The sequence below is a fragment of the Melospiza melodia genome, chromosome 6 (assembly GCF_035770615.1).
Source record: "Melospiza melodia melodia isolate bMelMel2 chromosome 6, bMelMel2.pri, whole genome shotgun sequence".
NCBI lineage: Eukaryota > Metazoa > Chordata > Aves > Passeriformes > Passerellidae > Melospiza > Melospiza melodia.
In genome coordinates, this window is record NC_086199.1 from 74,660,363 (window position 1) to 74,673,719 (window position 13,357).

The window sequence follows — 13,357 nt, forward strand, 5'->3', positions numbered from 1 at the left end:
ATCTTTTCCACACTAGAGGGGTTTGGCTGGACGTTTTTCTCCTTTCTTTATTTTTGACTTGTCCAAAATACAGCCCTTAGGAACACATTCTAATTCAATATATAGGTCACATTGAAGGATTACACTGGTGGCTGTTACTAAATATGGTGTGATAAGAGATCAAGGGCAGTTGAAAAAAAGTTGCTGTTTTGATATGTAAAGCCTTATTTTACAATATTATTAGCATTATATCTGCAGTTGTTACTGAGGATACCATGCCAGCTCTTTTGAAGCATGGTTGCCTGACAAATGTCCTTTGGCCCTCCCCAAGATCTTACTGTCCTTACAGAAGTGTACATTTTGAATTCATACTGAATTCTTCTAGAATGTCATAATTTCTTCTATAAGCGTACATATATGCCCTTATGGGCATATTTAAAGAAGTGGGACATTTCCAATATTTTAAACATGTTGAAGCCTGCATTTTGTCTCTGATGTGGTGGTCATGGTGATGTAAAAAGATATAATCACAGACCTAAATTATCGTGAGGAAATTAACATGAAGACATTTTCTTACCTTCTCATTTACTAAATTATATCTTCTCAAACTATAAAAGGAATGTTTCTGGTCAGGATACTATTTTAAGGAAGGAAGAATTTACATGTGTAATTCATACTGCATTTCTTGTATCTCAGATCTGTTAATAATGGCATTTATCTTGTGTCTTGGGACATGCCAGAGGAGCAAGTTACCTTTGCATACACTCTCCATTGTTTATGCATTCCTCTCACACACTTTTGTGTCCTCATATGACCAATTAGACCCTGCTGCTCCCCTTTGCCTAATAAATCACAGCTTTGTCCACTAGTGATGCTGGTACTAATGTCAATGTAGTTCTGCTGCTGAGCTGGGCCTTGTAGAACACACTGTAAAACATGTCAAGTGTTTGACCTGTGACAAAAGCCTGAGTATTTTATTTGAAAGGACAAAAATTTATTTGAAAAAGGGAGATAAAAAATCTGATTATGATGATGAGTGAAAACCGTTCTCGTGGTTGTTTAACAGTCATAGTACATTCCTCTTCATGTGTTCAATGCAGTCTCAAAATAGCATTCCTTATTCTAGCACTTGGTTTCTGTACTTCTGTGAAATTAATGGTCTAATGAGCACTAAAAAATCTGGCCTCAGTTACATCAGACCCCAAAATACAGAATTGTTGTTAGGGGTTTTTCTAGCAAATAAAAGCTTCCTTAAGAATTTACTAACATTTTGCCCTGGAAGAAAATCATTTAAGTTTGAATCAAATATGTGATATTCAGTGGGAATCAATAGCAATTGAAAGTAGAGGAAAAAATATTCCAATAAATAAAAATGTGAAGGATTGCTATGGAAACAGTAAATGAGTTAGTCATAAAGCAGGGAAGACTGATAAAAGATGCTAAGGGCATCAGAGCTGTCTGATAAGTAATCTGACAAGGACAGGGGTAAGAGGATGGTGTTGCAGCAAACCAAGAATAAAATAATGAGGATGTAAAATAATGAGTAACCATGTTGACAAAGTAGCAACATTCGAAAACGTATCTGTATTTTTTTAGAGAAAAAAGTCCTTTGTATTTGAATCAGATGTGCTTCCAAATTCCTTAATAATCAAACAAGATGTTAGATACCTACTAGACTGATGGTTTATAGCTATGTTCTAGGAATTGTCTTGGAAGACTTCAGTGGCTGCTGAAAATTTCAGTCTGGGAATGATGGTTCTCTGGGAATCATCCCTAGGCAGGAAGGTGATACTATTAAAAGAGTTCTGGGAAATTTGGGACATTCAGGTACTATTGGGTACTTTTATCAGTGATGTGAAAGAAATTGTGAAATCATTACTAATGTGCAAGTGATACGAAAATATTGCAATAGTAAAACTATGGCAAGGCAGGGAGAGAGAGCTGTTCATATAACTTGCTAACATGGACCCATTAAAAGTGCCAAGTACCTTTTAGAGTAGCTGAAGTTATTTATTTCAAAAACTGAAAATGCAGAGTAGACTGCATTCTGAAAAGCAGCAACTCTGAAAAAGATTTAGGAGTCACTGAATAAATAATTCAACTTGATCTTCTAGTGTGATGTTGTGGCACGAAAGCAATTCAGTGTATGAATATGAACAGGAATGGTAGATGTAGGAACAGGTGATTTTACTTCTGAGTGTGGCACTGGTGAGGCTGGGACTGAAATTCTGGTTCTCTTTTTGATATCTGGGGTTTGAATGAGGCTTTAAGAACAGATAGCAGAACAGGCTGACTGTACTGACTTAGGGCTCTAAAAATTCCTTAAAAGAAAGTTAAAGATTTAAATAATATGAAAGGGACTGAGAAGAATGGTGTTTTCATATAAATACTTCCATGGGAAGAAGGTCATAGGAATTGAATATTTTTTACTGCGGAAATCATAGTAAAATTAGAAGTAAGGTCTGTTTTTAATAGCTGGGAAGATCATTTGAACACAACAGCCAGAAAAATGAGTCTTCTGAGTTTCAAAAATCAAAACTAAAACTTTACAAGGTTTTCCTTCAACTCGTTGCAATTGACATAATAGTCAAATGGTCTGCAAATGGTCAGACTAGAGAATGCTGCTTTCTCGACTTAAAGAGTATGAATGTTGAGAAGGTTTCACTCCTAATAATTTGATAAATCACAAAAAGTCAACAATGGTTCTGGACAGAAGTTTTTTAATTGTTTGTCCTGAGAACTACAGCAAAAGACTTGCAATTGCAATATTAAAATGTATATTGAGGACAGTTGAAAAATTAAAAGCAGGTATTTGGATAGGTGTTTTGGGAATATAACATATATTTACTGTCTTAAAAGAAGCATTTGAATAAGCTCTTCTGAAAAAGACTCAGGCCACTTATTGCTTATTTGACATAACTTCAGGGATCATGGTGCCAGCAGAATGGATGAAACCTTTTTTTCAGGGAGTGACAGTGTAGGATCACAGTAATTGCATCCAAGTGTGTGGACAGCAGGAGTGCTCTAGAAAGAAATTCCTGGATGCCAGTCATTGATATCTGCAAGTGTCTTGTTGCTGGCATTATCAGTACCAGAGGATTACTGATTTTGTTGCTGTTCAAGAATTAACAGATTAGTGTACTGAATTGATTTACTTCAATGTCTGTGGAGATAGTGGTGGCTAAATGCCTTGAGCTGTTTGAGAGCTGATGGAGATCTTGGGAAAATATCCCTCCTTAGTGACTGTCATGACAATAAATAGGTTTAGATAAATGAAGAGGTTGAGATACTTTTCTTCTTCCTTTAATCACTCTGTTCCTTCCATGCACTCTTCTTTCTTGGTGCATTGTCCAGCCTAGCCATTAGATTCCAACTGCCCTCCATGGTGTGTCTGGGACAAGCTGAGTTTCTTGTATTTCAGTTTATTCACCTGTGACATGTTCTTTTGTGTTTTTATTTCATTGTGAGTCTTCAACACAGTGTTTTGTAGAGAAGTACAAAGTTCTGTTATTTTATCATCAATAGAAACTGCCTTGGGAAAGGATTTTAATTCAGATAGTTTGTGTTAGGAATTTTATTCTGAGTAGATGTACAGTCCATAGCCAACCTATAGTTTTTGACCTTTTCTTTTTGACATCTCAATAGTTTTCTGTACCATAGTTCAATGTGTTCAAACTATAAACTATCTTCATAGTTTTTCTTAGAGAAACACATGAAGGTGGAATTTGGTGATGGGTATGGCACAGGAAGAATTCTGGTTGAAAAGTCTCTTGCAGGAAAAAAGCCTCCAGAGTAAAGGTCATAGGGTGTCAGTTTTTACTGGTGTTATTTCTGGAATGCATCTCTGTTTAATAGTCCAGTAAATTCTTTCATGGTCATCTCTCAGCACAGGATTTTTCCTTAACTGAATGCTGTTTCTTTCATATGTTTCATTTGCACTTTCCTTATCCAGTAAGAAGACACTGATGTCTAATAGATGGAAAACAAGGTGAGTGATTATCAGTCAGACAGCCAACATGGTTGGGACTGTTACAAATGATCTCTTCTCATCACCCTGTCTCTTCTCTCCAAAATAGAATCCTTAGTATCAACTTGCATTCCATGTGTGTTTTCCTGGTTTTTAATGCCACATGAATTGACCACCTCTTACCACGTTAGGGCCAACACTGTATGTTGTCTCAGTCGCAGAAAAGCCCAAAAGTTTGAGTAGGGCAAGTTGTATGCACACATCATGGCTGAATTCTTTATTTATTGTGTTAATGAGTGCTGCTAGCTACTGCTTGTTCTAACAGGCTTACTGATCAAACAGAAAAATTATATGCAAGATTCTGGTGGAGGCTGAGCATGGAGTTTGCACACTTCTTAGCTAAAGAATCAAATTTCTAGAAATTGAATGAAGAAGTTCCCAAGTTTAACACCTGACTTCATTGTGTGTCTGGTAAAACGTGGTATTTGCCCAGGGATAGCTGGGAGGCATCACTGAGAAGTTCACAGGCTGAGGAAAATGGTGTTGGTAAGTCAATATGTAATAATCCATCTTGTTTATAGCATCTTCCCCTCAAGTCATTGGAGAGCCACTGTCCCCCTGTGCCATCTTACAGCTCTAACACAAATTGTCTTTAAGCACAATGCACTTCAAAACCAACATACCTTCCAGCTCTAGAAAGACCCCAGACGTTACCTTCTAAAACTTCATGCTGTAAAAATTTAAAAAGATGCCTTGATCTTTCTAAGACAGAAGTCTTCCTGATTTGATTTGAAGACCTGTTGGTTCTAACAGAATGAAAGGTAGTTATTCACATATTATTTGTGACCTGTACATTCAGCAGTTTTGCTGAGAAGTAGCTTTACTGTTACTGGGAGTATAGTATGTGAATAATGCTCCTATTATTGTCCTCATCAATTAGAAAAGGGATGTTAGCTGTAGAGAAGAAACAGGAGGATTTTTTTCCCCTATGAGAAATTGCACAACAGCACAAATCAAACAGTAGCCGGTGATATTACTGAAAAACTATTTATGGCTGAAAGATTTGAAATTGCCCTGTTAATGTTTAGCCCAAATCATAGCTTCTCAACAGGGAAAAGCATTCTGTTTCAGCATATAAATTGATAAGCAAATTCTGGAAGAGAGGTGAGTGGAAAATCAGCAGGGAGGTGTAAATGAGAAGCAGAAGTCCTAAACTACACTAACTGTGTGAATGTTACCTGAACCAACTGGCACCAGGGTGGGGGGGAGCATGTGAGAGGCAGGAGACTGAGCCCACCAATTCAGAAGGGTCAACTGCTTGCTGAGGTTGACTGCTGATTTGAAGGAGTGTGGTTACTTTAAAGTAGTTTCTTAATGGCCTGGATTTAAGTTTAATTTGACACTGTTGCTGTGAACCTTCTCTGGTTGTTTCTTTTCTTATGCCCACACACTTCTGTTAGTAGTTTCGTGGTGGTAACCGATCATTTCTTGTTGTGGTAATCTCTTAGTCCTTTGCTGTGGTGTTCATTGCAGCTTTTCCCTCTCACATAAGAAACCTTGTTTTTCATATCTCTTCGGAAGGAAAAACACCATGTGTGACTCATGGGTCTCGTATTTTTTTATCCTGGTACACCTCATCCTTTTTTTATTAGAGTTTCTTTTTATCTTTATTAGAAGGACAGACTGTGCCAGATTTTATATACAGAAGGTAAAAAAATGTCGACACTTCCAAGTATTCATAGTCTTAGGAAGTTGTTTGAAATAAACCATTTCATTGGTGTCAGGAGGGCTTTCTGGGCTGCAGGTAGAGACGTGCTGTAGAAATCTGTATGGTCTTCTTGGCAGCAAAAGAAATGTCATTTTTTACACTTGCTGGTCTCCCGCATTGTTAAAGATCACACATCCCCTTCAGTCAAGTTCACCTTTATTTAGTTGAAAAAGATGCTGCAAACATCCCAGAAGTCTGTCCCTGGCTGCTTATATTTTAGAGACTTGTGCTGCAGTAACTAGGACATCCCTTTATAAAGTTTAGTATGATATAAACTTAGCAAGAACAAGGAGTCAGATTTGGGAAATTCCCTCATGCTGTTGACTTTGCTAGGTCTCCCAAGTAGTGAATTTAGGGATAAATCTTAGTAAGCACCACCTCCCTTTCTGGGACAGAATAACCATAGCTTCATAAAACTTTTCTATATCAGAGAAATTAAAACTATCCTAAATGTACCTAATTGCTTAATTAAAAGTGGAATTTGCTGAATTTGGGATGTTTGATCTTGAAGTTGTACTACTTTAATCCTGCTATTATTTATGTTGGACCTTTCTGAGTTTTGTTTTTGCTTAGAAAAAGAAGATACACTGAAAGTAAATGACCCATGCATGCATTGTTTTGACTTTGTCATAAAGCTTGTGCATCTTTTGGACTGAAAAGTCCAGCTTGGGTGATCTGCAGCTGTAATGCATAAATAGCACTGGATTAGCCTCTGAGATTTATTGTGGTTTTTAAGAGACTCTGAATTTTAAGAAGGAAAACTTCTTGTAAATTAGGATGAAATCATGGCAAGGCCTAATTCCAGATGGAAGTTTGTCTCATGTTATTTTCTCTTATGTTAAAAATTCAAGGTTGTGTAATTATGTAGTTTTAACTGAGTGATAGAAATAAAGTTTAGTTTACTGAGCACTTTGTATCACTATAATACCTTTGCATAAAGCTATGACAGTATTCTGTGAACATTAATTAAACTCTGTGACACCTCTGAGGTGGAGGCAAGTCCTGTTTGCATGCTTTACACATGGAAAAGGTTGCACAGACAAACTGGTGGTGCAGTTCCTCAGTACACATCTTCTGTGAAATAGTCACTCAAAGATGTTTCACTTTTCTCTTCACCCAATGTTTCCTTCAGCCAGTTCAAGTGTTTCCATAGTCCTGTGCCCCTATAGGATTTGTTCATAAGCAGTATGGATTTATTTTCCTAAACTATTTTGTCGTTTCTGGTTGGAGCACAGCCCCACATCATTGAATTGGCATAATTAAAGGGAAAATAATGCATGGGGAAAGAGTCTTTTAAAACCAGTTCACCATAGGTTAATTAATTGTGCTATAGATGAATGCTATTGGATCCCACTGAATTAAGCAACAAAGCTTCTATTGGGTTTTGCCAGTCTTCAGTAAAGCCAAAAGGAGAAGCAGCTCTCTGGATATTTACATGCCAGTCCCCCCTTACCCCCTGCAATTCTTCCCTTAATGAACAAAAACCAATCTTATTCTGGCCATATTTTGCTGCTTACTAACTTGCTTGTTTTCTAATATCATAAAAACTAAACATTCTCTAATTGGAATAAAACCTCTTCCTTTTAAACTGAAGATTCAATCACTAATCATGGGCTATTAAATCCCAGATTATTAAATCACTAATTGCAGATATTAAATTATGTCACTTCCTAGGCAAAGTAACACCCAGTTTATATTAAGAAAATGAGATGTCAAAAAGATGGCTCTGAGAAAGAGTTATATAAAAAAACCCACTAAAGCCGGATCAGTGCGATGATGAAGTTAAGATTTTCAGTTATACACAAGACAGCAGATTCAGTGTTAGCTGTAATTCTGTACCTCTCCATCTATATATCATTATAGAGCTCCTCGATATACCTTTTGTCTCTTCAAGCTTTTTTGACACCTTTAAAAAACAGACTGTTCAATTGGTTCAATTCTTTCACTGCCTCTTACAGCCGTGAGGATATTTTTCCCTGGCTCATCTTTTGTCTGCAAATGGGTTTGCTTACTGTAATGATGGGAAATAATTTGCTCTCTATATCAGAGCTATTTCTTTCTGTGTTGTTCATCACAGAATTTATTTCATCAAGCTGTAAAGTAAACAGGATTCTCTTATCCCTCCTTTCACATGTGAGAAACTGAGACTAAAGCCAAGGATTTTTGCAAGTGGCCACCTTGAATTTACTCAGCCTGAACACTAATAGGTCTAAATGAATTTCAGCAGACTTCAGTTTGTGTATTGGGGCATGAAGACTATCCTGCAAGAGTAGAATTCTAGCTCTCTTTTTAAATTTTATCTTTTTAAGGCTGTCAGAGGCTTATAACTTGTACTTAAGCCAGGCATTTGAACCAGCAATTAAGAAGTGAAGGTCTTTTTATGTCCTTTTTGGTACCTTTGCACTAGTCAAGCCATTTGATAAGTCTTAAAAGTCAAGTGAGGCAAACAGTTGAGCATATTTTTCTTTTTCACTGTGCCTGTCTGAATAACTGCATTTTTCCCTTGAATTTACAGCTTCTGTCAGTCCTGTACTCTTAAGAGGCAGTTTAGCTGATTTAGGGAGTGAATCGGTAGATTTAATGGACTATACTGATCTTACTTTAAACAGCTAATTTTCAATATCCTTTGGGCTATTTAAACAAGCAGGAAAAGTGCTGCTGATCTGATCTGATTACATTTCAGTGTAGTCTCCAATGATTGAGTGTTTAGTACATTTGAATTGGGAGAAGAAGTATTTCAAGTTTTAGCCTTCCAGTTCATATGAATTTCAGTTTAGTAAAAGCTGGAAGTAGTTTAACATGTGATGTGATGTCTTCATAAAGTTAGGTAGGCAATGTCCAAGTGGCTCAAATGAAAAAAAGAAATAAGAATAAGAAGACCTAGCCAGATAAAATGGAAGATATTGACTTCAGCTTCATGTGAGACCAGAACTAGCTGTTTGTCTGCATTCTCACTGTACAGCTCAGGCAATCTGAAGGAGCTGTGTAACTTTGCAGCTTGTGCTCCACCTAATTAAGAGGACTGTCAATCTGGTTGTATTCTCATCACTAAGATGAATTTACAATGTAGCTATGTGCATGTCTTTAGCCTACATCTAATGTAGCTGTTTATTCTGGCATGATTCTGTTGTAAGAATTTTCATATCAGTGACCAAGCAAAAAGGGTAGGGTTTTACTCAGCTGTACCCCAGGTACTCTCTTGGTTTAACCCCAGCAGCCAAGCCCCACACCTGCTCATGCACTCCTCATGATGGGAAGGGGGAGAGATTCAGAAAGGTAAAAGTGAGGAAACTCATAGATTGAGATAAATTTAATAGCTAAAGCATAAGGTGCTGGTGTAAGCAAAGTGGAACAAGGAATTAATTTACCAATTCCCATGGGCAGCAAGTGTTCAGCCATTCCCAGGAGAGCAGGGCTCCGTCACGTCTAAAGGTTGCTTTGAAAGACAGACTCCATCTTTCTGAATGTCCCCCTGTTCCTCCTTCTTCCCTCAGCTTTACATGCTGAGCATGGTGCCATATTGGTGTGGGACATCCCTGTGGTCAGCTGGGGTCACCTGCCCCAGCTGTGTCCCCTCCTGTGCACCCTCAGCTCACTGAGGTGGGCTGGAGTGAGAAGCAGAGACAGCCTTGGCACTGTGTGAGCTGCTCAGCTGTAATGAAAACGTCCCTCTGTTACCACCGTTATTTTCAGCACAAATCCAAAACATATCCCTATACTTGCTACTATAAAAAAATTCTACCCCATCCAGAACCAGCACAGATACATATGAAAATAGCTATTCAGTAGGAAAGCATCGCAGAACAGATTCTCACATCCCCTTTCAGTAGTGACACTCCTTCTTTTGCTTATCCACATGCAACAGTTGTGCTCTGTTATTCCAAAATTGGATAGCTTCAGTTCAGAAAGTTGGAATGTCAAATCATTCTGCCTTCCGATGACTGATAACTATCCCATAAACTAAATTTTTGCAGATACTCTTGCTCGTAAGGAAGGTGCTTTCTTCTTGAATTGCAGTAAGACTACAAAGTCTTTATACATGACACAAAATGTTAATGATCTCTATGAATACAATGATAATAAAAAATTATAGTCTTCCTATGTATGCATTAGAATCTTTATTTCTTGATTGATTAATAGATCTTATTTGTCATCTCAGGCAGTGCCATTCATTGCACTGCACATTGTAACCCTTGGTTGTTTCATTCTGTCAGTGTATCCCAGTGTGTTTTCTAGGTACCTTTATGGTTTCTATTAGAAGCTGCCAAGAGATTTTCTGGTACTGATTTGTTTGGATATGATAGTTTTGAAATGTGTCCCGTTTTTGACAAACCTGCTCTCTATAAAGCCTCTGTGAAGTTTCAGGGACAAATTAGTATCAACTTTTTGGTAAAGATCCTCCGTACGCATGTGTCTTTTGATAGACTTCTTTATGTAGCCTATCTTTAGATACCACAAGTTTTGTTGTACTTATTTTAAAAGTTGATTAATGCTCAGGCTTTGGGAGACAAACAACTTCGGAATAGTTGAGATCCTCACAGGTGTGTGATACCTTTGTGTTGAATTAAATCAGCATGCATCCCTTCAGTTAAAGTACAAGGTTATTTTAAGTGTAGTTTCCTTGAAGCTTCCATTAGAATCAGATGTTAAATTCTGAATTTGCAATCAGAGGAGATAGTCACTGATGGATGATGTGTACCTTTCCTCCTCCTCTCTCCTTTCATGTCAGTTCAGATCCCTCATGGGGAAATGAAGTACCAGCTAAGCATAAGATGTATAAAGTAGTAAAGACAATTCTTCAGAAAGACCTTTGCCAACTCAACAAAAAGTTCAGTTGCTCTTACCTTGTGAAAGTCTGCTGTGTTTGTGCCTGTGTTCTCATATATCTTCTGTAGAGTGTTGCCTAATTTCTTTTGATATCTGACTAACCTCATTTCAATTTCCTCAATTGTAGAAGTGTCAGGAAACTTTCACATAACATGAACTAAGCAGTAGGTCTATTCTGTTATAGCTGTTGAATTTTTCTGCAACTATTATTCAAGTCCCTGGGTGTTTGCCATTTATTTGAATGATTGATAGTAGACAAATTAGGCCACAGGCTCAGGGCAGGGTGAAGTATTTTCTGGTGTATTTTTACAGCATTTGCTGAGATGAGGCCTTGATCACAGGTCAGGTTTGAGTCCTGCTGCAGTTAAGGATCATTCATTACTGGAATGCAGTGTTGCCCTGCTCAGTAGCACCTAGGACAGCGCTGATTCTGGCAGTGGGGCAGACCCTCTCCTCAGTCTCCCCACCATGTCCAGTGTGCTGTTCCATTGCTGGCCTGTGGGACTTGAGGTCTGTGTCCTGGGAAGGGACAGCTAAGCCTCTGCCAATGGGACTGTGGAGATTCAATACATGTTTGTGTTCTTTGACTGCAGCTCATGGTAGGTGAGGTCAGAAGGGCACCTGTTCTTCATTTACGTTGCCTGTAAGTCATTGGTAGTTCTATGGGGGGATGATAGGAGTAGGCAAAAAAAAAAGAAAGGTAATTAAATCTAGTTTTTCAATACCAGACAGTTCAGTCAGGTAGCATATCTCATATATGACTTAGTAAGAGGCCTGTCTGTGGTGGCTGGGTGCCATGGGAAACTAGTCAGCAGAAAGCATTGCATACCTCTCTCAAGTTAAAACCACACGGATTGAAGGGGTTTGCACCGTTGCTGTCTCTCTTTGTGCTAGATAACTAATCTTTTCCAGCATGCTTTGTATATTTGCTGACAGGATACTTCAGCTCACTAATTACTAATCCTTCTGTTTGAGCTATGCCAATACTTGTCACTCCTACTACTTCAGTGTTTGATAGACTTGCAGTTGAAGAACAGATCTGGAAACAAGGTGAGAGGAGAAAAAGTGAATACAAGGTGTCTTCAGTCTTGCCCAGATGCTGCAGTGCTTCCTGTCCTTAAATGTTACTTACCTGCTGACAAGCAGATTCAGTAATGCCTATCTTAGTCATTTATGTAGAAGTATGGATAACTACTAGGTTTTTCTTTCTTGCTGAGCTTCTCATGCAGACTAGATTAAAGTTCATCAACCCAATGGTGATATTGAGTTTCTTGTGAAAAAAAAAAATCAATTTGGAATCATATGTACTTTAAATCATGGATCTGTCAAGGTGACCCTGGTTTGTTTTTTTTTTTTTTGCTGTTTGTCTGCAGAAGCTGGAAAAATCCAACTTGGATAACTGGGAGAACATCAGAGGACCCAGTCTGTGGGAAGATTCCAGGACGGTTCAGAAACAACGGCGGGAGGCTCTCCGTCTCAAGACAGAGTGACTGAGAAAGCTGCCTTTGGTGCCTCTGGGAGAAAAAAGTCTCAGGCTGGACTGTCTTAATTTTTAATCCAGTGTCAGGAACAGACATGGGAACATTTGCACTGAACAGTTCAGCTGGTGTATATATAAGTAACTGTGAGATCAGTCCAAAAAGCATTGTACTACATGAAGCTCTTTGTTTGCATCCATTTGTGCAGAGCACCATGGGCTTTATGTGAATGTATATGTGAATTTTCAATTAAAAAAAGCTGATTATTCTACTGAGAATATCCCACTGTTTTTCTGTTTTTCAGTCTCTAACATTCAAAACTGTTTCAGCATGGAATAACATTTCAAGAGTCACTTGTCAGTACCAGAAGTTGTCATCCTAATGAGAACAACAGTGCTGTCATCTAGATGTGTGTGACCAGCTAAGTGCTGCTTCACAGAGTCCCTGTATGACTTCAGGCCCTTTAGCTTGGAAGGGACTCTACAGGCATATGAGCTGTTCAGAACAATGAGTCCAATTTTGGCTAAATAATACTCTTGTGTTTCATTTCCAAGGACTGCATAAAGGCATGTACTGAGTGTCAGCTGATAATTGGTCAAATAACATTTGTTTAGCTGTGGTTAAATTTCTGTGATTAGTTTATCAATACCTTCATGCAGGCTGGACCTCTGCTCTGGAACCTCTCAGTTTAAATTGGAAGAACTCTTCCTTGCAAAGAGCTGTGCTGCTTCTCTGTGAGTACATATGACAGCAGAATCTTCTTCAACCACTACATAGTGGCAGAGCTCATCTTACATGTGCATGTGCATAGAATTTTTTTATGTTCCAATCAATTCTTCTGAAATGCTTGTCTTTTTATATTTGTCTTTGTGTGCTAAATCTTTGCTGTTAGAGGCCATTGTGCTAACATTCAGGACCCTTCTGCCGAGAAAGCTCAATGAAGAAGCATCTAGTCAAGTTTTCAAATGAAATGAAGCTTTTGATAAGGAGTTGCAACAGACTTGTGAAACTCCTCATCAGAGGAATGGAGCAGTAGAGCACACATTAACAGCAGAATCTCGTTTCAAAACTCTCAGTGACACCTACATGTAAACCGTTTGGAACTGCTTTTGATAAAGGTATGGCCTTACTCCCCTCTGCAGGATGTGTCAAATGTAATCTGAATGTCCTTTTGGACACTTTTAGGGTAGCCTCCTCATGTAGATCTTCTCTCAGCACTTCATTTTCTTTAGACTGTCAGTGGTGAGGCCCAGTCTTTCACTCGGGAAGAAGAATTAACACTGATTTTTAGGGAGTTATAAAGGAATTCATAAAGCATCACATGAAATATCTTAGGCA

At 38.2% G+C, this 13,357-nt stretch overlaps 1 protein-coding gene across 3 annotated transcripts in view; it reads left to right on the forward strand.

Moving 5' to 3' along the window:
• The window catches only part of LOC134419660 (cytochrome c oxidase assembly protein COX16 homolog, mitochondrial), a 44,436-nt gene extending 32,139 nt beyond the window's left edge, over positions 1-12,297 (forward strand). For all 3 annotated transcript variants that reach the window (XM_063159214.1, XM_063159215.1, XM_063159216.1), the window contains one exon: positions 11,915-12,297. In XM_063159214.1, coding sequence (XP_063015284.1) covers positions 11,915-12,031 — 117 coding nt within the window. In that variant the 3' untranslated portion in view covers positions 12,032-12,297. The remainder of the gene's footprint in view (positions 1-11,914) is intronic.
• The last annotated feature ends 1,060 nt before the right edge of the window (positions 12,298-13,357 follow it).